This window comes from Harpia harpyja, chromosome 16, assembly GCF_026419915.1.
Source record: "Harpia harpyja isolate bHarHar1 chromosome 16, bHarHar1 primary haplotype, whole genome shotgun sequence".
NCBI lineage: Eukaryota > Metazoa > Chordata > Aves > Accipitriformes > Accipitridae > Harpia > Harpia harpyja.
In genome coordinates, this window is record NC_068955.1 from 23,978,412 (window position 1) to 24,004,441 (window position 26,030).

General features: G+C 39.2%; 1 protein-coding gene across 1 annotated transcript in view; it reads right to left on the reverse strand.

Annotated features, from left to right (window-relative positions):
* SPON1 (spondin 1) overlaps positions 1-25,475 on the reverse strand; it is a 204,025-nt gene extending 178,550 nt beyond the window's left edge. The window contains exons 1-2 of the mRNA XM_052810469.1: positions 25,139-25,475; positions 17,238-17,344 (exon numbers count right to left, since the gene is read on the reverse strand). Coding sequence (XP_052666429.1) covers positions 17,238-17,344; positions 25,139-25,361 — 330 coding nt within the window. The 5' untranslated portion in view covers positions 25,362-25,475. The remainder of the gene's footprint in view (positions 1-17,237; positions 17,345-25,138) is intronic.
* Between the last annotated feature and the right edge of the window lie 555 nt (positions 25,476-26,030).

The window sequence follows — 26,030 nt, forward strand, 5'->3', positions numbered from 1 at the left end:
AACCCTATATATATGCATTAGGCTAAGTTTTCATCTCCTGATGGTTTGACATGTTTTGTTTTGAAATATAAGCTTGCTTTATGCCTGCCAACTTTATGGCTGTAAATAGACTTCCAATTAAAAATTTGTATTCCCTTCTTACCCATACATGCAGATGACAACACAACACCTTTAGTAAAAACACAAATTTATCTCAATCCCAAAGGGATTTAATTCCAATGAATATGTATTTCAAGGCTATAAAGCTGTTTCATTTGAAATTTCATTAAGGCAAGTAGAAATTCAATATATGCAGTTGTAGACCAAGAGGGAGGTAGGTAAATACATTTTCTTTGAGGGAAAAAAAGAGCTTTTTGTGCTATTCATCAAGAAACTAGAAAATTCATCGCCAAATCAATTTGACACGTAAGCAAGAAAAATTTTAAATTGCTGATTTCTAACATCAACAACCTCTTTAGTAATATTCCATCACTGCAAAACAGGCAAATGTGTATGGAATCAAGAACACGAAGAATGGAATAAATTATGATGTGAATTAAATTAGCAAAAACTATATTTATGCTGGCTCTATTTCCATTGCTTTCCTTCATGCTCTTCGCAAACCCACTTCAAATACAATAGATTAAAAAAAAAAACCAAACCAACCCCCAGACATTCCATTATTTCAAAGGTATATTTTAAAATAAACTGAGTTACTAATTGACTTGGGAGTATTTCTTGCTACACTGAAATTTAGGCTTTAGAACTCCTACCACTACTAACTACAAGTAGCTGGGAAAAATGTTTTGAAACTGGAAATCGTGTAAAATAACATAATTTTGTCAAAATAAATTTTTCTTCTGGATATATGCCTTTTTATTGAAATATCATTTTAAAGCATTTAGAAAAATTTAAATGCATTCAAACCAATCCATTTTGAAATTAAATGTTTTGATTATTCAACTTCTCAAGTATTGTTGCTTCAATATTTTATTATTTACCTATTGTAAATAATGTAATAAAAAGAATAGTATACTTCAGTTTTATCTGCATATAAAGCACTAATGACATTTCTATTGGAAATTTCTAAATGATTTAGTTTAACTAGTTAGCACTATAGCATATTTTGATAGAGGAAATTTCTCATTTCAACCAGTTTTTTTTTTTTTTTAATGTTGTTCAAAGACCCCTCTGTGTAGCCCTTTTTACTACTAGCCCTAATTGGAGAAAATAAACAGTCCTTCTGTATTGTTTGGGTGTGCCTTTATATAGTAGCAACAGAAGAAAACAGTAATATTAATTACAAAGCAGGCAAAATTGCCTGCACTTTCTGCTGCTGATCAAAACTGTCTTCAGTACACTCACAGTACTATTGTTCATGTACTACTGATAGTCAGATAGTCACATAGTCACAAGATACACACCTATTTATCTGTAGATTGATATTACACATGATTCTGAGAAATCTTGAAACCTTATTCTTTGCATTCAGCTCCCACGTTATCCTGGTCATTCAAATATGAAGAGACAGCAATAGTTATGAGGCAAAAGACAGCAGCAAAGGTGTTATGCACAAAGCATAAAGTATTCACGTTCCTTTTGGCAAATGATCAGTTTTCCATGGAATAAAAGAGATGACGCCCTTCTACTGCACTTCTAAGAGCCATCTGAAAAGGTTGACAAAACTGAGGTCCCAAGCAGCTAGACTTCACCTATATGTGCTCTCATTCATACTTTTCAAAGAGATTTTTAAAGATTCAGATACTTCCACAGCAATGGACACGGAAGAATAGTGACTCTACAGAGAGTTTAAATGGCAAATGTAAACATTTGCAGAACATGAGCATGGAAGCACTAGAAATAACAGATTTTCACTGCAGAAGCTAAATATTGTCCAGCAGGTCATGTCTAATTCACGAGAACGCTCATGCCATCTTTCACTTCTAAAGCTGAATTTTGGTGATACAGGAAATCTACCTCAGTCATTATGGGCAACCAGTCACACCGGTGTTTATTCAGAGACTTACATTTGGTAGTTTCAATGTTATTCTGAATTATTCTCAATAAATTTCAATTAAAAGCTGTATAAAGCTCAAAGTCAGCACTCTGGATCAGTTATTTTTCTGTGCTTTTACATCTTTTGCAGACTAATCTTACAGATTTTGCATAGGTACTCGAGAAAACAATCCTAGGAGGTACGCGGCTGTAAAACAACTTTAACAAAGAAGCATGGAAAAAAAAACTGGCCCCAAAAAAGGAAAAAACTTCTGATGGTCAGAAATTCAACCACATATAAAGGAAAAATTAATTTGCAGGAGATACCAACACTTGATAAATGACAGCTTATCTCCAGAATATGAACCATGTAATTAAAGAGGTATTAAAATTAAAGGCCAGGAATCATATTTAATAGATGAGACGCTTATTACTTCTGGAATTATTTTAACTTTTTTTTTTAAATACACAATAATTCCATATCATGCAGAGCTCAGTAGGCATTACACCATTCAGTTCACTAATCCAAAATACATGTTAATGCTGCTGTTTCTGATTCTGTGCCAGCAACAGGAAGAACTAAAATATAATATGGATCCAAACCCATTTATTGGTTTAAGTGACTAAGCCTAGAGAGGATTTGGGGAGTGAGAGGTGTCGCTTTAATCCTGTAGTAGGAAGGACTTGTTTATCTTTCTGATAATACCAGCACAACAGCTACTGTTACTGGAATTGATTTTAGGGACCCCAACCTATAGACAGAATTTGACTGTGTTCCCGTATTTTAAAATCCCTGTGTTATATTTTACACTCATGGTTGGAATGTTATACATTTTACAAACATTTGTTATTTTATGCATGGGCAGTATTTACATGCAAGAAAACAGCTGACTAGTTAAACATTCCTGACTTGGGAGGTAAACATTGTATGCGAAGGGCAGAACTCCTGAAGTTTAATTGTGGCTCAAGCGTTATATGTGATCTTGAGTAACTTTCTTCAACGTTTACTCTTCTGTAAAGTGGATATGATAAATCCACGTTCTACAAAAGCGTTTATGGTATTTAATTTATGCAAAAACTTTGAAATCTTCAGCAGAATGGCATTATAAAAACACATTTGAAAACTGTATTACATCCATAAATGTAAAGGCAAATCTGGTAGCACTGACAACAGAAGATCATTAGGACAAGATTCAGTAAATATGATTGGAAAAAGAATTTAGTCATCATTTCTCTAAATTCATACAAGAGGTACGTATCAAGAGTCAAGTTATCTTAACAGCAGTGAGTTCAGCATTTTATCCTGCCTTTATATGTTTACCATATTTTTAAACTTGCAATGTTTCTTCCCATATTTATGACATTCTGGCTTATTTGGCTCAGGCATAAACTAAGGGATATTTTGTACATGATGCATATGGATGTAAAAATATGAACAGATATAGTCATACTCTAAGACCAGCTTTCACATAGCTTGTATCAGGTTTGTTACTCCCAAAAAGAAATGCCAATTCTCTTTCATAGTCAGCAGTTGGAGGCAAATGGGTTTAGAAACCTAAGAACACATTGTGATGTACACTATGTTCTTTCTGTGGAAGCTAGCAGTTGCATAACATCTGCACCACATACAAAGCTGGCTGTTTATTATGTGGGTTTAATACATTTTGCAACTAATGTAATCAGATGAACTAAAAGAAAAAAAGTAGATGAATATACAGAGAGTTTTGAGTAGGTGGCATACAGGTCTTTCATCCTTTATAGAAATCCTGTGCAACCTCTAAGAAAAAGAAAATCAAATTATTGTTTGGAACATACTGTATTTGAAGCTAAGGCTATTATATAATCCCACTGTCTAAATATATCATAACCCAATTCTAATTCATATAAGTACTTTGTATAACCTTTATGGATAATAAAACTAGGTTACTGAAAGATCTCAAAGGGACCCAAGAAACTTTGCATAGCCAAAACACTCACTGGTCCTATGCATGCAGCAAATACAGAAAACACTTATGATTATCTTAATAATACTGGGATTTATCACAATGTGTGGGCAGATTTTCTTAACAGGCAGGATTAGTGTGGGGGGTAATTTACTAACTGCAGTTCTTGATTTAATCCTACATCTGGGATTCCCACACTACCACGTACAGTGAGGCCAGAGCAAAAGGACCACCAGTAAGAGGCAAACTGCTGCCTTAACAACCATTTAAAATACCTCTCTGAAGCTCCCAGAAAGCATTCTTCTGTTAATGATATAAAACAGGTAGATGATTTTCCTATGAAAGTGACCTATTGCTCAAGAGAGGTTGCAGTATGAAGTATTTCTCCATTTTCAGCATTTGTTTGCTACTTTGTCCCCCTTCTCCCCTTCTGTGTTTTCCTCCTCTTTAAGAAGCAGTAGGTTAGCTAAAATAAGTTTGTGACAAACAGGCTAAACCGAGCAACACTAGGTATAATTAAGCCTCCCATACAAGCAGAGCCAGCTTTACTCATACAATTGGAATAAAAAAAAAAATAAAATAATAAAAATTAAATGAGTTCCAAGAGAGCAAAACCCTGATGTGTGCCTGACAAATCATGAATAAACACTGGCAATGCCCTAAGGAACTTCTACTACACTACTGACTGTATCGAGATATATAATCATTAAAGTTACAGAACAGTAAGTACTAAAACTACTTCTTACGTACTCATTCTTTTAAATGTTTCTTTTGAAAAGAAATGCAGGTCCAAATGAGCTATGCCCACCCACAAGGAAAAAAAAAAAAAAAAAAAGAGGCAAGAGCAACAACAGTGCCTCAATTCACATAGATGAGAATAATTGGAGCCCAGTTCAATCTGTGAAGTAAACAGAAGCAGGATGAAGGCTTTTCAATTTACACCTACAGCCTACAAATTAGTAAGCAGTCTGGTAGGATGAGCTTGCCAGAGATTGCATAATAACCCTACCCACAGTGACAATGCAGGGAATGGGGAACAAAATGGTAGCTCTATACCAGCAGGGAATTTCCCTTTCTAATTACCGAGTACTATGAAAAGCATTCTCAAGAGCCAAACATTAGCTTTTGTGCAACTGGATCAGGAATTTCTTCACTATTCTCGATTTATTTTCATGTGAAAATTAATTTTAATAAGCTGTTTCAATAATCAAAAGTAACTATGCATAAGAAAATACAAAATACTGCCCAGCAAATATTGCTTGGGAATTTATTTGGTAAAATAATTTTTTTTTTTTTATAGAAAGTTCAACAGGTTACCAGTAATAATGGCTTCTTGAAATGTCTTGCCTATATAGGTATTCATTATATACTCACTTGCCTATATCAGTTGAAATCAAAAGTACCTACACCAGAAAATTCTGCTTTCTCAGTACAGGCAGGATACATTCGTATCCTGCCTCTTACACAGCCATGAGAAAAGTAAAGTGGAACATATGATCTTCAGTTTTTCTTACAGCAACTGAAAAGGGAGACAAAACAGAGCAGAAGGGGAGATAGTTGGAGATAAATAGTTAAAAAAAAAAACGCAACCCACCTCTGAGGAACATAATTACTCACAAGCAACTTTTTTGTCTCCTTTCAGTGATTGTTGATATGTAGATTTCCACCATGGGTGATTCCCAGCAATGGGTCCTTCCACAAGCACAAAGACTTGGAGTAGGAATCAAGAATCATTTCAGAAAAAAAACCTGCATAACTATACTGGCAAGTGGTGCATTATTTCTAGACATATCCTTGAATTTTTAGTGCTTGATTAGTAAGTCAAGCTCCTGTAAATCAGTCCTATAAGTAAGTAGCTGTCCTGATGCTATCTAGGATTGAAACACCCATACAATGGCTTGAGAAATAACTTGACTCAGAAGCGGTCTGTGGTGCGACTGTATCTACTTATGGCTGCTCTCTGGTGTCTCCCTGCTAGACACACACAAAAATGAGAGGTTGAGCAAAGGACCTGGCTCAGCCAATGTAGAAAGCAAGAGCTCTCCTTTTGCTAAGGAAGCTCTCGGAACTAAAGGAGCAAGTCAGGGAAGGGGGGAGGCAGAGATAAGGTTATCTCCCACTTGAAGTGAAAGCCAGATCTCCTGGCTTTGTCTGCTGATTGAGATCACAGTCCTGCACAGGTACCAGAGCAATTCTGTCAGAGAACAATTTAGCAGATGTGAAACCATCCATAAAAGCATTACTTTTATAGCAGTGATGACAACAGTCAGGAAATCCAGGCAGATCGAGATGCAGGGGGCAGGCTGGGATCAGTGCGAGTAGTTAACAGAAAGGTCGCAGGAGAACAAACAGGACTGAATCAAGTCTCACCGGTGGGACTGCTCACCAGGGCAGTGCCTCAGGAGGCCTTGGAAAAATTATAGTTATGTAGCAGATGAGCAATGAGAACCCCTCTGGCAGGGCTTTACATTAATGAAGGGGATAGCATTCAGGTGATTGTTAAACAGAGACTGAGGTGGATAGCAAGCAGTTGGAGAAAATCGGGATGTGGGTGACAGACCAGGAGAAGTTCTGATGACTGAACTTTGTCCATATGCCTGAAGAGATTCTTCTGTATAAGTACTTTCAGCTAGAGATGTCCTTATAATCCCAGACTTCACAAACCAGGGATGAACAAGGTCACTTTACATTGAAGCACTCCAGCATCATGCTAGATGAGACAAGTTCCTGGAGTTCTGCAAGAGTAGGTGTAAGAGGAAAAGCAACGTTATATGGCTTTTGGGTCTGGGACTCCAAATAACCTCAACCAGGTCAGGAAAAGAAGACTTCTTAAAGCTACATTCTAGCCTTATCTTGCAGTTTTCAGAGAAAATAGACAAAAGAAAACCAAGCATCCTAATCAGAAACATGTCTGCAAAGTCTCTTGAGTAAAGACTAGCATTGAAGCAAAACATCTGATGTGTTCAGGATGGGAAGGTATATTTTTCAGTTGTATGAGTCCTTGTGTATCATTCTGAGGACATCATTATGGATTTCCATTCATGACTGCATGAAGTGAAATGACAAAAATATCTATGAAGGTATATTAGGATAAAGCACCAAAAGGCAAATATGTTGAATTCACTAGAATCAAGAGATATGGTCATTTCCCTGAACAGGTCTTGCATCATTCTGATGTAGGATAAATACACTGTGATCAGAAGACTAATGATCCTGGGTTGTTAGGTCATGAGAAAGAGCTATCACAGCAAAGAGAATAATCAATTACAGCTGTTCAGGACAGCAATGGAAGTTGAAACAGTATCCCTTTGCAAAACACTGGGTGGTCCCTACCATCATCAGAAAGGGAACAGTGGTAAACAAGGAGGACTGTCAGGCTGGACCACATCTAGCTCAGAGAAGGGTACACAAACAGTCTAGAATAACGAAAGCTAAATATATTGTCACTTTGGTAATGCAAAATTGCCTTCTGAATTCAGAAAGTAGTTCTCAAGACAACGGACATAGCAAGCAGTACATTTAGTCTGATAGCAATTAATTCAGCAGTGAGTTGTGTTGAGAACTGACTTGCCTCACTTGACTGTGAAGCCTGGAGGAAGGATTTTCCCTACAACAACCACTGATGAAGGAGTCAGGTAAGTAAATTCCTGAATTTAAAAGAGCCATTCCCTTTCTAAGTCACCAGAAGTAATTTGGGGGGGGGGGGGGGGGGGGTGAAAGAAAAAAGACCATTTAAATTTAAATTGGGAAACTTTCTACTGGCATATGTGTACCTTCCTCAAAAGTCCAGAGGACTGACAGCAGGATTTTCTTAAAGTAGTAGAATAGTCCATACAGCCTGGAGAAACTGTCAAGTGGACCCTCAGCCTTTATCACCACCTTCCCCCACCCCCAAATCACTTCAAGGGAAAAGGAAGCACATTATGAGAAAAGACTTTCAAGTACTGACATAATTCTGTACTTCTATAGTCTAGTCATTGTAGTCTGGTAGCTGGCAGTGCTCATTTGGAAAGAAGTGTCAGAATAAGCACATTTCCCCAGAGTAATTCTTCCTTTTAAAGTCCTGTGTCATTATAGGGTTAACATGGTTGTCCAGATCCATACCTATTGTAGTTCAGATTATAGGCAGTGATAGCTGAAGAAGTCCAGATCAGTAGGGAATACCCAATAAAAGCTTTGTAACCTGATGTAAAGTGGAAGTGCAAAGAACAAACACTTGCTCTAAGGTCCCATTGATTAGAACTGATGCACTGAAGGTTTTCTGATGCTGCAGAATAGCAAACAACTACATCAGAAGTAATTCTTGGAGCATTAAAGAAAGATAATAGGAGCTAATGAGTGAAGAATGCTGATCTTTCTCAGTAGAGACACACACAAAAAAAATCTAGAGTAATTGATGAGTGCCTTAGATGAAGCTGGTAAATAATGAGGAGACCAAAAGGGAAATCTAGGAAGGAAAGCCTGATGGCAACATTATGAATGAAGAAAGAGAAGCTGAATAGACATTTCAGTGAACCTGGAGCCTACATACATGTAGAGTTATAACCCATGACAGTTACCTTATGGTAACTGTAAAGCATCTGGCTGTTGCCAGAGGGTTAAATATCTTTCCTAAAATTTCACATGGCCCATCTGAAGAAAGACTATCTAACACCAGAATAACAATGAGTTAGGTAGATTACCTGGACTGGAGAAAAAGGATATTTGAAATGCATCCCTTTAGAGACACTGAGATAGATATGTCCTCTTAAATACTGCCCAGGGGAAGAACATACAGCTTCTGCTGATTGACAAAAGACAGTTAGTGGGATCTGCACTCCCAGAACCAGACTTTGGCTCTGAATGAAATAATTGCAAATGCAAAACTGGCCTCGAGTCTGGAAGCAAGCCCTGAACAGAGAACCCTTGTAAGGCATCAAAAGGCCCAGAAGCAGACTCCCAGTGCTGATGTGCCTGAAGAGCAGACTGGAGTCTCCAAGGCAGAAGGGGATGGTGCTTCCAATGTCATTTCCTCTCTTTATTTCTTCCGACAGTGAAGCTGATTTGTTAAGCATCAGTGCCAAATTCTAGGAAACAATCCTCTAATAAGCCTCTTTGAACCAGAAAGTCTTGCAGTTTAGTGCTAATCCTAGGAACAGAATAAACTAGTATTCTTTTTTAACAGGAGATTTAATTAGGCAATTCTGATATCTTACCATGATGTACTCTGGCACTGCATAGGTAGGCTGCATGCACTGGCAGACTGCAAGGCAGGGCAGAACTTAGACTTGACTAACTTGATAACCTGACTCTGATAAGCCTTGGATCTGAAGAGGACTCTGGAGTTTTAGCTAACATATAGCAAGAGGCATGCTTCCTGGTTTTGGTGGGGTTTAGGAAGGTTTTTTGTTTGGGTTTTTTTGTTTGTTTTGGGGGGGGGTGGGTGGGTGGGTGGTTGGTTTTTAAAGCAAAACTTGAAACGTCAACAAATAAAATATTTGTTTAGGTATAACCCTTTTCAAAAAACATAAGCTTTTACTGTGACACAACCATCATTTGAAGTCATTCTCAAGAAAGAGCATTTCCCCAGCAGACAAAAAAAACCCAGATATAAAGAAAAGAAAATAAATAAAATTAGATTAAATTAAGAAAGAGGACTAAAAACTACATGGCCAAAAACTAGATGATCTTTTCCATAGCCAAGCAGAGAAACAGGAAAAGGGTGAATAAAGAAAAAAAATGGCAGAAGAGAAACTAAAGCCAAATAAATGTAATAAAAAAAGAATTTAAATTTTTAAAAGTGATGGCAGTTACATAGCAAGAAAATCCTTACAAAAGGCACTCCAGCATATTTAAAATTAAGCTGGCTGAGAGGAAGTCAGGGTTAAGCTATCATTCTTCCATCAGCACAAGTATGCCCTATCAAAGTGGGGCTGGGGGAAAGAAGTCTCTGGTTTGAGTGCTCAGGTTATGAATATTTAGCACAAAGGTATATATAGGCAAGTTTTTCAATATTAAATCAATGGTTATGAACTTGTTCAGATTGATTCAAATGCCCATGTAAAAGAATGTTGTACACATCTTACACTACAGACTGAGTGTAACTATACTGGACTGTGTATGTACTAGAGACTGGGTATTGTATGTGTTGGCATTTGTTCATAACTCCAATGATCAAAATACACTACTAGAAATACAAATACTTGTATCCAGGCAAGTCTTCAAAACCTCCAAGTGAAGACTACATAGCCTTGTCTGGGCAATCCCTGCCACTGCCTGACTGTCCTTGTAGAGACAAAGTTCTTCCTTACATCTAGTCTTACCCTGCCTTGTTTGAGCTTGTACCTGTTGACTCTCATGCTCCCAGCATCCGTGGTGGAAGAGTCTGGGCCACATAAATCTCAGAGGTCTGTCACAGAAAGCCTCTTAGCTCTTGCCCTATTACATGATAAACCAGGAAGCTATGTGAAAAACTCACGGAGTTGAGATAAGCAAGTTGTCAACACAAGTAAGAGCCTAGGCTAAGAAACTGAAACCCATTTTCGTTCAGTAGTGAAGTTACACTGCAAGTACAATTTAATATTTATTTCCTCTTCGTAAATGTGTGTTAGCTAGTACTTCAAAGATCCACTATAATAAAATACACAACAAAGCAGTATTCAGAAATTTCTTATATTTTCTAATTTTGAGTGTGCGATTTTATGGTTTCAATAATTAATTCTGAAAGACACAGCAACTATGTATACAATGAGTTGAAGGAGTTCCCAAGGTATAACAAGCCAACATTTAGTATATGCAAAAAGTGGGAAATGTTACAATGAAAAAATTTTGCCTCATTCATACTGTAAACCCAAACCAGAACAAACAAATAAATGTAAAGGAAGGATGCAAAAACCCCTACATGATTAGAATCTAATTTGTTTTTTCTACAGCCTCATCAGTAGCAAATAATCACTATCACAGAGCTGTTTCTCTTCTGTGAGTTTCTGGTGCTCATCACTCTTTTAAATAGTTATCTTTTACTGTTTGAAGCAGGATGTATCTCCCGAGACAATTTTTAACCAAAACCTTGCCAATAAGTGGTTCAGGTTAAGGTTTCTCCAGTGTACTGGAGATTTTTGTATTTAATCTCATTCAAAGTGTTCACATTTTCCAATCAATGCTAGAATTGGCTGTGGCAGATACCTTTTTCTTTTTTTTTTTTTTTTTTTTAAGCTCATATTTAATCCCTGAGTATCACAATATGGAAGTTGGAGAGTCCTAGAAAAATGTGTGAAAGTTTTCATTATTAAGGACAATCAATTCCACCCTGCGGGAAAAGTGAATTAGAGCTTGTTTTACCATTATAAAATCATTTCTTTTTTCTGTCTAGAATAATATATGCAATGATTCTCACAGAAAGAAAATTCAGGAATACTCTTGCAAATGCAAAAGACCAGGAGACTTAAATTTTACAGACTCAGAATTTATCTCTACCTTCTCAGTCTCCAAATCATATACCTGGCATATTCTGATTCTTTCATATTTAACATACTCCTGTAATGTTAAATTTGGATCCTGAGCTTTGGATCACGAATTTAATGACTGTGTACAGCTATTTCACATTGATTTCTCTCCTGCTGATAGTAGAACTGCTGATCAATACTTCAGAAAGAGAATTTTCATTTAGGGGTTTGGATGCAATTGCATTCCCCCCCTTTTGAGGGGTACAGCATCTGTCTCTCTTTGAAACCAACCTAGACAACTTTGTATTCTTTTCCATTTGATAAATGTAAAGTAGGCATACAACAACATGGCCTCATAATTACTAGATTTAAAGGTAAAAGTAAACAGTGTCCATTCTTTCTCCCCCACCCTCCTCTCATCACGTCGCTTGAAGTTTATGTTTCCTACTTGTAATATCTGAGCCCTCGTTCATGAAAACCCTGAAGAATTTTTTAAATTTGAAAGTTTAATTAGATAGAAACATTGTTTTCATTCACTAGTGTGAGGCAGCTTTACTAAGAACCCTAAACTATGTTGTTTCACTATGAAGTGGAAATTCATCCTCCTTGGTTTGCAAATCATTGTTGATTTTGAACATTTCACATCAAATCAGAATAAAAATACATTACTTCCATATGCTTATAAGCACTAAGATGACAGACTCAGTTTCAGTGATAAGATGCTTGGAAAGGGAATGTAGAGAATGCAAACATGAGCAAAATACTTCAAAGTTCTGCACACTTGTTAAACAAAACTACATCATTTCATACATCTCAGAATAAGCCATTTATTAAGTAGCCTGATGTGCTTATATTAGGATACAAGGTTAAAAAAACATGCAAGTTGAGTGCAACATCAAGATTACATAAGCACAGCTTAATTTTTATATTAAAAAGCTTAATAAATAATTGTAGTCATTAATTTTTTAAAAACTATAAACAAACTGCTTATAGATACAAGGACTAATAAATCATGAGACATGGCTAAAAGCCTTTTAAGACTGCTTCTTTCAAAATGCAGTATATCAGCTGCTTAAAAAGACGTAAGATTCCTATAAAATGCTGGAACAGAGCAATTGAGGAACTGCTTTTCTAAGAGCTTGTAAAAATACCTTTTAATCTAAAAGCTTTGGTAAACACATCAGTCAGCTAAACAGCATCAAAAGAACTGGTCATCAGTCAGCGTGTCTTCAAAAACAAAGGCAATGGTTAGGGCTATTCTTTCAGAATAAACCTAGAGAAGAAGGGCTTAGAATAAAGGACCACTTACCTTACTTAGCTCACTACTACTCCAATTTTCCTTAAATGTTTTCTTCTTCAGCACACGTCCCTAGCTTTTGTAAATGCCATACTTTTAATGAAACCTTCACTCTTGCTACTGCCGTCCCTGCTTATGTTCTTACATTGGTTTTGCACTAGTGGGTCATTAAATTCAGTGACTTAAACTGAGAATGTCTTGATTCACTCTAGAGCAAAGAAAGTCAAAAGGACACCTCCAGGAACACTACTATGATGAATGCATTTAACACTAAACTATCACAAAAATAGTGGACATAACATAAGAATCTAACAGCTGATTATGCCAAAACAATACAGAGAAGTGTCTAATTTTGAGTCTTTACAACTCAGTTTATCACTGTGCATGAGAGAAGTAGGTCACATTTGCACACTGTATATTACATTGACTGTTTAGTTGTAAAGCATACAGTTATAAAGTCCACAAATAACACCAATTTTTGGAGGAATGGTGAGCACTTTGAAAGATAGGATTGTAGTTCAGAAATTTCTTGATAAATTGAATAAAGCTCCACACTTAGAGGAAATTAAGTGCACAGACAGAAAATGAGGAATCACAATGTAGGCAGCAGTACATGCAGGAAAGGATTTAGGACTTTATCATGGACCTCCTCTACAATGCTGAGATGTTCCTGCAGTAAAGGCAAGTTGCATACACTTAGAGGATTCTGCATGAAGACAAGGGAAGCAATTAGGATACTCCAAAGGATTATTGCATCTAAATTCCATATGCTTTTATGCTGAGAGTCCAGATTGACTATTGTGTATAACTCTGAGGAATATAAGACTGAACTCTCAATTTGACTGCAGAAATAGCAAAATTGAAAAAAAGATGCCCTACAATGAAAATATGAGAATTTTAATAAGAAACAGGTGGAGAGTGTGTGGAATTGAAGAGAGAATAAGGGAAACTTCAGAATAACTGTCTCTTAAGATATCAAGAAAAATTCTTAATTTAAGAAGATAATCTGATAAGACAGCACTTTAACCACTATTAGTGAAGACTCAGTTTTGATGTTAGTAAAAGCTCTATAAAGTTTTCCTTATATTTTCTATAAAATATAATATATTGAAGTGTTTGAAGAGGCCACTTGGAGAGATTAATTTTTTGCTGTTGTTGAATACTTCTTCAGAACAGATTCAGAAAACATCCACCAAGAATCTTCTTGGAATATATATTCTTCCTCAGAGAACGAGGAAGATAGATGAGGTTCAGCACTAAATTTCTATTATTCTACATTATTTACCAGACTAAATCTATTACATTGCAGACATATGTTGATTAAAATGGCCTGTATAGATACTGTTCTATAGTCAATCAGTGCTTGATTGTTGCCCTCGAGTATAATTTGCCTTCCAACAATTTGCAGACTGTTACTAAACATTACAGAAGAGAAAGATCAGCAGTCTGCATGACAACAGTTGGGAATGGCTTGTGTAAAGAGGTCAATGGGACACGATATCCAAAGCTTTCAGAGAGCCGCACTGCACCCCCGAGTTGTACAATTACCACTGGCATAAGTAAGAGCTGTATTATTATATCCCCAAACTTCTATGACTGAATTTGGCATCTTTAATTCCCCAACCATATTTAATTTAGCTATTTAACATACGTTTGCGTGTTTGTGGGAGACAATGCGATTTGTTTATTTTAAAGCCAAACTGTGCCCTGGGTGTGCTACAAGGACAAAGAAAAAGAAGTTTGGCTGCATTAAATAAACAAACAACAGTAAAATCAGATTTAAAAGTCTCAATTTTCTCAGAGGAATTTAGAATGGTGGAGTCCAAACTACACTTCTCTAAAAGGCTCTACTCCATGGCAAGTATAAAGGTAACCAAAAAAAGTACAGAAAAACAATACCTGTCCGACCAAGAATTTTAACAGCTGTGCTATTTATAGGATCAAGACCCTGCAGCTTAATGATTAATGAAGATTGACCGTACCTGCTGACTTGCAGAGTCAGGCAAGAGTAAATGAGCCATGAGGAGGTTGTAAAAGAGCAAAGCCCCTGCAGGGCCAACTCCTGGCAGCAGCTTACTGCACGTTCATCCTTTGCAACGGGCTGCAGCACTCAACCTGCTGCAGCATGACCGTGACCACTGAAAACAATGTTTTTCCAGCCTCAGTTACCATGTCTGAGATATTAGACCTTATTTAACACCTTGCTACTGTAGCACATGCCCCTTTACAGTACTTTGAGGCATTACACCTGTTGATCAGTTTAACACTCAATAGCTGTGCAAAACAGAAGGCACAGCCCCAATGGGATCTTGACCTGAGTACAGAGCATGGGTTCTGGTTTTCCCCATGAAAGATATTGCAACCCATACTTCATGATTTGAAAGCGCCACTCACAGGCTTGAAAAAATGGTGTTTTACAGTCTCTGAGGCATGGGGGGAAGCGTATGTCTTATTTGGTCAACTTTCATTTCTTTCTATCCTGGTCATACTGCAAAGTCTTGCTAATATGAATGAAGCACTTTGCTTCAGGCAGTGCATTCATGTGCTTTGTTTTGACTATTATTTGAACAAGTATATGTATCTCCTCATGGGGGCAGCGGCTTATGCCAGTAGACCAGAAGTAGCATTTAGTCTCTTGCCACTATTAGGAATTTTCACTGAGTTCTGTTCTACTAGGTAATTCACGGAATAACATATTCTCCATGTGAGCACAGGAAATACGTAACTGCAAGGGACATGGAAGTTATTGTACACACAGTTTTTTCTTACTCTGCACAGCTGTTTAGACACCATTAGGATCTTGACATTATAATAAAAACACAGTGCAAACCCTTGAACTAAACATCTTTTTTCCTCTTCTAGTTACTAGCACCTAGCAATGATACAAGAGACATTGGTCTTTATCACTGTAAGCATTCATTGGATACAGATTTAAGATTCTTATTTAAGTATCAACACAGGCAGAACTGGCAGGCACTATCCGAATGAACTTCAGTTAATTGTGCTAATGTGGGACGGCGACCACAGTGAGTACTGCTTGTGACACAGAAATACAAGTTTAGTTACGCATAAAATTTCAAACTCTCATCTGCCAATTAGAATACTGATTTTAGATTGCAATCCATAAAATAAAGCTAATTAAACAATCTTCCCTCCACTGAGATTCGTTGGGCTTTTTTTTTTTCATCTATATAGAATTTCCATTTGCATCCCACTCTGCTGACTTCGAAATTCCTCTGTACTTCAGCAAAGCTTAGTGAGTTTCTCACTACATTATGAGCTAGACATACGCCTGGCCATAAAGGCAAAACTCAGGTCAAATCTTTCCCATTAGCCACAACTATAGAGACATTAACAGCTGAAATACAGAAATGAACGTTAACAAGTCTCTTTTAAAATAGATGAAGCACTGCCATTTCTACTTCTTAACAGTAGCTGATGCTTCAATGCTAGGTTATTCTTAAAAAAAAAAAAAACAAACTATCCATATTAAACAGATTTCTCCCAAATAATATTAGGAAATTGTTTAATTTTAAGGAAGATGGAGTTATTCCAACATCAAATAAGTTCTTTCTTACTCTAGATCTTTTTCCAAAATGTATGAAAATCAGAAAGAGGCCTCTAGGCAAACTCAACAGGAAAACAGGGCAAATACGTATTGAGTTTGCACATCATATTTGCTATATACAAAAACCAGAAGATGCTTCAGGAAGAGATGCTAGGATTAAGTTGATTTCTGTCTCCTTGTAGATCACCAAAATTAGAACTTTTGAGTATTTCCCTTGAAAACACAGAAATGCTTCTTTGAGGCAAGTGAAATCTTCTATCTATAAATCATTATTAAAATTAGTATCGATATTATTACCCATCCTACAAATTATAAATCAATATCATTCAACAATACTTCTAAGTTTGGAAAGTCAAATAGCAATCAATTCCTTATCTGAGAATCAGCAAACAACAAACCTACATAATTTCTACCTACTTTCATAAATATGATGTGTATTCTCAATTTCCAGAATTCCTTTCATGCAATGTGATCTTGAAGTAGCTGGAAATACTATTTTGTGAATCATCGCTCTGGATTCTGATCCTTTTAATAATGATAAACAACATTTCATCCCACTGAATGTGTTCGTTAAGTACTACTGAGCATCAATAAAACAGCAGAATCTATTTTATGACTGATAAAACAGTCATTACAGCTGTGGCAAACACTTCTCAGTCATAATCTACATCTGAATGGACAAAAATATCTAGGCAAAAAAATACAAAATTCAATATGTGAATAAAACAATTTTGATATTCACTTTGGATAACAAAGTCAGGTGTTCTAGGCTCCAATTCAAATAATTGATGCTCATGTTTAACTGTAAGAATGTGGGAAGGTGAGCTGAAGTCATGGTACAAAAGCCTTGACCTCTTGAAGAGGTTGCGTGGAATATAAAATACGCTATGTCGCTCTCGTGTCAACATCCACAAATATTTATGCTTACTTAAACATAGTCTTCATTCTGCTGTGCATATAAAATCTCCCTTTGAGCCAAGCATACAGCAAGGAAGACTCCTAGAGGTACAAGTCAGGGAAAGTTCTCTCACCTGGAAAGTTCCTGCATGGTCTTCTTCTTTGTCACCTTCTTTTCCTTCCTTTAGAGCGATCAGTGTGAATCCTCGAAAGTAAGCAGGAGTGGCAGCAGAAAGTGTCACTGAGATATAAAGAACAGAGAAATAATGAAAACATAATATCAATTGTGAAATCAGCCACTTGCATATCATTTCACAGTTCAACGTGAAAGGCGTGTGTTTTAAATTGGTATTAACAAAAGCTAGAACACTAATAACATGGAGCAGAGCCAGCCAGAACACAAAAATATTCAGTCCAAGTTTCCACATAAACTGAAAAACACTGGCATGATGTGAAATACCTCAGCTTTCCCCCCTCCCCCCCCCCCCCTTTTTTTTTTTTTTTTTTTTTTTTTTAAGAACAGAGATTGCTAATCTGCTCAGATCTACAGGAGGGATATTTTGGTGGTGGTGGTTTGGGGGTGGGGACACACGTGCTTGGGGTTTTTTTTTTCCCTTGGTTTTTTTTTGTTGTTGTTGTTGCTGCTGTCATTTTGTTTGGTTGGTTGGGTTTTTTTAAATATGAGGGAACATCCCCTAAATATTTGGCTTCAGCTTTTCTTCTGCTCTGAGCATAGACAAGCGTCTAGGCATTTTAGTACACCAAAAGTTTCTTTAACTGTAAAGCAAGATAACCTTATTGCCTGCTCCAGCTCAGCTACACTCAACACAGTACTCCAGCTGGAGACCGTCACTCTAAAAGTATCCTTCCTCTCCCTTAACCTCAGGGCAGAACAGGACACAAAGTTAAACTCACAGCTAAAGCTGACCTCTAAAGATTGTGCTGCCAGCTCTGATTGCCAAAGCATCCTACGTATCAGCAAAACACCCTTCTTCACACACCAGTCCTGACCAGGACGGCGTCATTGGATCCACCAGCAGAGAACAAATAACATAATGCTGACTAATCTGATTTTACCATGCTCCGCATCAGGATTACATCCCTCATTTTCTGCTAGTGCAAGATACCTTTGCGTGATTTTTCCATTTGCCATCATCAGTACCTAAGCACCACTCAGCAACATGCGAGTTACGTCAGCTCTGGCTCTTTTGAACGCTATCAGAAAGATAGAATGAGGCAGAGCTTTGAGGCAGGACTTTTAGGGGAACATTAAAATTACTGAACCCTTTTCAACACCTTATAGGAATCCTTTTCTGAAACAGAGGTACATTTTAGGGAAAAAATAATTTTGAATGAAAGTAAAAGAGACAGAAAACTGGATTACTAATACTTTTAAGTAGCTTTTACTTTAAGCGTAATGTGGGCAGCATTGCTTGTAGTACACTATTGTCACACTCTCAAACCCTAACTGGCACAATAAAAACTGAAGACCACCCAGAGTTTTCATGAGCAAACTGCAACTACCAATGCTGCTTCATAGAAGAGTATTCACAAGAGACTCCCTCTCACACAAATAGGCCGTGAGGGGTTGAATCACATTACTAAAAATGACAGAATGCCCTTAAAAGATACAGATTTCAAAATATGCCCAGAGTTCATTTGGAACATATGGAGAGCTCTTTGATCTAGAAATTAAGTAACGGAAAAATATAAAATAGGATATTTAAAAATTTCTAGCATTATGCAGCTGTATTTGGGTCTAAAAACCATGGTGCTTGTAAAAATACATAACTTTTCTGACTGTATGTGAAAAAAGGAGGATTGGAGAGGTACACAAAAAGGTTAAAAATTGAAATGATACTACCTTGATTAGACCTGTACACCTGAAAACACCTGCACAAATCTAGAGTAGTGATGGGCATAACAGCAAGTCCCCCAACCCTCAAGATTTTTCAGCATGCTTTTCATTCCATGGAACCTTATTGTGAGGTTAAACCTCATCATTTTCAGGGAAAGAAACTCTCACATTTTATACAGAATCATAGAATTGTTTAGGTTAGAAAAAACCTTTAAGATCATCAAGTCCAACCATCAACCGTGCCCACTAAACCATGTCCTGAAGTGCCTTTTCTACACGCTTTTTGAATACCTCCAGGGATGGTGACTCCACCACTTCCCTGGGCAGCCTGTTCCAACGCCTGACAACCATTTCAGTAAAGAGATTTTTTTCTAATACCCAATATAAACCGCTCCTGTTGCAACTTGAGGCCATTTCTTCTCGTCCTATCTCCAGCCATCTGACAGAAGACACCAGCACCCATCTCGCTACAACCCCCTTTCAGGTAGTTGTAGAGAGCGATAAGGTCTCCCCTCAGCCTCCTCTTCTCCAGACTAAACAACCCCAGTTCCCTCATCTGCTCCTCATAAGACTTGTGCTCCAGGCCCCTCACCAGCTTTGTTGCCCTTCTCTGGACACGCTCCAGCAGCTCAATGTCTTTCCTGTAGTGAGGGGCCCAAAACTGAACACAGGACTCGAGGTGCGGCCTCACCAGTGCCCAGTACAGGGGAACAACCACCTCCCTGTTCCTGCTGGCCACACTATTTCTGATACAGGCCAGGATGCCGTTGGCCTTTGTGGCCACCCGGGCACACTGCTGGCTCATATTCAGCCGGCTGTCAACCAGCACGCCCAGATCCTTTTCTGCCGGGCAGCTTTCCAGCCACTCTTCCCCAAGCCTGTAGCGCTGCATGGGGTTGTTGTGACCCAAGTGCAGGACCCGGCACTTGGCCTTGTTGAACCTCATACGATTGGCCTCAGCCTGTCCAGATCCCTCTGTAGAACCTTCCTACCCTCTGGCAGATCAACCCTCCCTCCCAACTTGGTGTCCTCTGCGAACTTGCTGAGGGTGCACTCCATCCCCTCATCCAGATCATTGATACAGATATTAAAGGGAACTGGCCCCAATACTGAGCCCTGGGGAACACCACTTGTGTACACAGGAACTAAGTAGTAGCATAATAACATTACAATTTCTGACTACATTTATAAGTATTGCTCCAATTCATTAATTTATTATCTGCCCAATAATTAGTATTATTAGTCCAATTTTGCAAATTTTTGCAGCTCTAGCTAAATGAAAATCCACAGCCAGCCTCTCAGTTACAGTAACTGGGAACAACACACAGCTGAACTCAGCAAGGATGAACACATTACACTTGCTTGAACACTGATTCTTAGAAACTAATTGCCATAAAGGTCTTTTACATGGAACAATTTTTTCCATATATTACATGTAATTCAAAACTCTGAATCAGTATGAGTAAAAGGTTACACCAGAAATACTTAAATACTTATGCAAGCAAACAGAGAATCCAGCTGTGAATTGACTCAACAGTTTTCATCATTTTCCTCACAGATTTACAGATCAAACCAAACAGTTTTCAAAATTCTAAACAAACACCTACCTATAAAATAAAGGACATCTGAAATGCTACAAAAGCCATTGGGGGGGGGGGGCGGGTGGCGGAGGAAGGTAATTCCAAAGCCTGACTCATAGTTTTTGAATGCCTGGGGTTAGCAGTACTCATGCTGTGGTTGCGCAGTCATTTTAACCCAGAATAAATCCATGTTTCCTCCAACAGGAGTGATCCTGCCCTCCCCCCCCGGCACTGCTCACACAGCAGCCGCGTCCACGCAGCTGTGCTGTCGGCTGACCTAGGGAACATATCCAGCTGAAAAGTAAAACGACCCAAAAACCCCTAACCCGGGAGTTCAGCTGGGTGCAGTCCCTGAGCGGCTGCACCGTGCAGCCCCAGGAGCGCTTCTGCCAGCCGTGGGGACGCCCCAAGACAAGTGAGGAGCTGGGAGGGTGACAGCCCGCAGGAGCAGAGTGGACTCGTGTGGAATTTTGAGTGTCCGTGCAACCTCAGCTTAAGGCTACCAAGATGAACGTGTGCTTTGGTCACCCCTGAGCTAGGCCAGCACAAACGTTAACACCTGAGCTGAAAAGATTTCTGTCAGTTCTCTGAACTATCCAGTGTGCTAAGGTAACATAGCAGTGCAAGGCTTTATTTGAAGCACTCCTAAATACAGAGAGCCTTGTTATGGTGACGGTTCTGTAGTCACTGGCTCTGAACTGATTGCTTCAGCACAGGAGGCGGCTTGCGTTGCACAGGCAGCAGTGGGAAGCTGTCAGACTACATCTGGTTTTCACCAGAGATAGCAGCTCCTGGTTGCATAAGAGTTGAGAGTTCTCCTTCTTGGGCTAAACTCTGCCATTTTAAAGAACAGCTGAGCATTGCTCACACTGTGTTCACATTAATTAACATTCATTGAACAATATGAACTTCCCATAAAGATCAGTTAAATCTCAGTGCAAGCCTCAAAGTTAAAGGTTTTGCTTTAAAGGGAAGATTACATATCAACAGTTACTTTTGTCTGTTTGCATCCCCTCCAGCAAATCTCTAATTACCTAAATTGCACTTTGGCACGCACCTTCAAGGAACTCCTCTTTCCCCAGTGTCCCCAGCTAAAGGTGGGGTGATCAAAGCAATTGCTCCTTTGGTTTCAGGCAGGAAATCCGAGTTTCCACATCCTACACTACAGCACATCCTGTGTTGTACATCGTACAAGTACCAGCAAATACACTTTTAATATCTACTTCTATCCACAATTTATGAAACTTGAAAATTGCTAAAACATTTACAGAATGAGGGTTTGTTTGTAAAGTACAGAAAAGAGTGTTTGCACGTTGGGAGGAAGAAATGGAAAAAAAAGATTCAACACTCCTTAAGAGATAAGTCCCCAAACCAATGCAAGGGAGGGTATAACATTAAATGAGCTTTTCCTTGAAAACTGAGAAGGTGAACAGACCCGCAATTCCATTAAAAATAGAAACAGCATTCACACAGAAAGTATATCTAAGGACTATGCTAATCAAATAGTCAAATCTTCCTTTTCTTCACCAGCATAACAATTTCATGATATTATGGAAGAAACTATGTCCATTGCATGGTAGCATGTGAAATGGACATACTACTGCCTTTTCGCTAGAAGTAGTTTCATTTATATTTTTAATACGATGAAACTTACCTTATTTTTCATGCAATCATTAATCTAACTCTACAGATCAATAAAGCTAGGACTGAGTACTTTCAAGGATCATTACCCCATAACACCATCTAAACTTAAGGCTCATTTGGGCCCTTTGAATGCAATGGGAACTTTGACCTTCAGTGGAAGCATGAGCAGCTACATGAAGGTCTAAGTTTAGCAGCGGGTAGGAGAGGACCTTGATCCCAGGATGGTGTGCCCACAAACCTGGTACTATGGGAAAACCTGCCCACCACATGCATTTGGCTGCCTGCTCCACAAGGGGAGAGGCAACAGTATGGCAGCCTGAAAGACCAGGCAGATAAAGGCCACTTGCAGGCTACAGCATCAGAAGTCCCATATAAGATGTTAGAAATGAGCCATGTCACCTCCCCCGTGGGACACCACGAAGCCCATAGCCATTGTTGCTTTGTTAGACATAAGAGAGGGAAGGAGAATGGCTCCTCAGCCCTGCTGCTACTTCTTTTTTAATTATCTGAGGCAGGAGAATGTGTCCTTATTTAGTGCTACCAGTGTTTGCAGACCAGAGGAGGTGCATACCCATTCAAATAGGTTATTCAGTGCTCGGGGCCATTTTCCTCTATCACAGCTCCAGAGAGGTAGAAAACCAAGGCTTCCATACACACAGATCCACCCAGGATTTCCCCTTAGGGCAAATAGATTCTGGTTGGTCTAAAGGTGAGTAACTGCAGGAAAGCCATAAAAATTTTCCCAAAGACAAATAGCAGCTGTGAACTGCGGTCTTCTGATTCCCACACTGCAAGAGTGCTGCAATGTTTCCTCCAGCCATTGCAGCTTGAGGGTCTTGCGTGTGTCACATCAACCAACGATCAAGAGAGTCACAAACATAAATGGATGCCTCTATGCTGTCTATTTGGTGGAATACAGCATTTGCATGTACAGTTAATTCCTGTATTATCCACCTTGCATAAATACTAGTTTATTCCAGGAGCTCACTAGGGAACATGCCAAGACTCCAGATTGCATTAAATCAAGCAGGGGCCATGGAAACAGGCACATTTGGCTCCAACACAATGGAGGTTGTGCAAGTCTTCTGTGGTGTTGTACATCTAGTAATTTACAGATAAAAAAACCCACAGACCTGCCATAATCCCACATTTTTTTTTATCATTGGTTGGATTTTCTACCCTTTGTATAAAACAGTAATAAAGTTCCAGTTGTACTACAGAAATGCCTTTGAAAACGAGCTCTTGAAACTTTCTGTAATGCTGTTAGCTTTAAGTATTGCCATAGATTATGTTACGGTAACATTTACTTATATTCTTCCAGTCATTCAGAAAGTGCCCTTAAAGGACTATCTAGGTAAGCTTATGTGCCACTTGAATACTTCAATCTTAAGTACTGAAAACTTGGGCACATATTTGTGGTCTACATTTTAACTTTTTACTATCAGCTGTAATTTTCTCTCTTCCAAGGAGCTACAATATACTAATGTGATTTTATTAATTGAGTTCCTAATGCCAAGACCTAATATCTCCAGAAAATTAGTTCTGCTAATTCATCTGGGAGTTTCTTTCCCCCTGCATTTCCATGCAATAGAAACTTCTTTGGTAGATGACTGAAAATATCCAATAACGGTTTTACAGAAGCAATTTCCAAAACTTTTTAAGAAGATTCACATTTGTCACTGTCAAAGAACTTGACACATCTCTATCCTGCTTACTAGACGTATCAAACTGACACGCAACATGAAATCTTTCACTCAAGGTACTAATCCTAATGTCTGGAACAGTTAACCAATTCGCGGGAAACGTGCATTTCCTCACACCAAATTAAAATCAATCGATTCTTGAGAAAAAAAATCAAGCAAAAATCATGCAAAAATCACAGGCTGATGCTCAAAACAAGGTAATCACAGCTGCAGATGTATTTTTCAACCTTGAAGAGAACATGACGATTATGCTATGTGCATGCTTTTTTCTCCCTATCTATACTAAGATTCCCATGTTCATGCAGTGGGAAAACATTGCTCTTTACACTGAATCTAAGGAAGATCAGGAGAAACACTTAGACAAAACTCTCAAAATTTGTTTTCCAAAGTGATGCCTATAAAGTACCTTAGTTATGGTACCTAAAAATGTCCAAAATCTTTTCGAACTGCTTTAACAATGCAAAGTGAACAGCATACTCCACGAAGGTTTGTTTCCAAAGGCAAGGAAAAGTGACCAAAACCTGCCTTTGCCTATGAATCAGAAAAATACACTGAAATGTCCTCTGGAAGTTAATTTCAAGGATTGTATGTGAAATGCTCAGCGAGGAACGAATGCCTCCATCTCTTAGTTACAGTGGTCATTGGCACCGTCTCTGCCTCTTTCCTGTTTCAACCATCTGTTCATTTCCCCAGAAAAAAACGGAGGGTGGGATAAACATAAGTGGAAAATGTGGGAAGTTGGCAGCGTGCTACATCACTGTTTGCCCATATGCTAACTCATTATATTAACATTCATATTTCAGGGCAAGAACAATTAGCTCCGAGTTTCCTCTCCTTCCTGCTGAATGTTAAAGCTTCTCCTGTTCACTGGGTTACATTTAAAGGGATAGGAAGAAATCCTGTAGAAGTAGGTAAACGGGGGAAGAGCGTGTGTTTTGTATCGCATCAACTTGTGATCTTGTGCTAGGGCTGAGCCGGTAGAGAGGATTCATAAAAGAAAGGAAATTCCTCTTAACACTGAGTGAATGTTTGGGAGTAAAGCGATACTGTGAAATCCAACTCCCTCTCGCTTGTCATGAAAGCATCCCCAATAAAGTAATGCGTGGGAGTATATTACCCCGTCTTAACCCACACAGTCACACACACGCCAAAAGGGATACAGAGATGACAGGCAGAGACACGTTCTAGTTTCAGAGACACTTGTCCCGACCATTATCGTTAGTATGGGAAGTAGAGGATGGCCAACTTACCCCGGTAACTGTTTCCAGGCTTGTAAAATTCGGGATCGCCCTCCACCCTGAGGCTAAATTCATTGTACCCTTCCCTCCTGGTGCCTTGGGCTCGCAGGATCCGACTGCAATATCCCTCGGATTTCGCGGCTTTCTCCAAGGTTTCGTCAGAAAACCCCTTGGCCACCAAGGGGAAAGTCAACGCCAGAAGCCGCAGGGCTAGGGGCTGCAGATGCGCTCCCATCCTCGGAGCTCCGCACAACTTTTTATCGTCGGGGCAGCAGCGGTGCCTGGGAGACCGGGCGGGCAGGGCGGGCAGCGCGGCCGCGGGCAGGGCGGCACGGGCAGGGCGGCCTCGGTCAGCCCCGGCCGGCAGCGGCCCCCAGCATGAGGCTGCCAGGTCGGAGGGACCGGCTCAGCCGCTGCCGGGGAGAGGGAGGGGAAAAGCGGGGGGGGGGGCAGAGAGGGAGGGGAGGGGAGGGGAGGGGAGAGAGAGAGGGGGAGGGAGGGAGGGAGAGAGGGAGGAAGGGAAGTCTGATCTTGCCCAGATCCCGAAGTGAAGTGCTGTTTTGTTTCAGAGCGTGTGATTAGCAGCTCGGTAATGTTTGTTTAGCCGAGCTGAATTCATAGGGCTTGGTCAAAGAGCGGAGCACGGGGGACGCTGCTGTCGCCTAGACAGCCAGCGCAGCGGCGGGGAGAGCTGCTGCCGCTCGGGCTAAGCCCACAGACCTGAAATTAATCACCCGCATTCCTGCCAAAGTCTATAGTTACTGTAGGGATAACAAGGCTCGAAGAATTTCCCGACACCCTTCCACTCCCCCATCTTTCTCCAAACCAGCAGACGTGGTAAACATTATCCGCTAAATCGGCACAGATGGACCAAGACAACCGCTTGCTCTCTGCGCGCTTGACA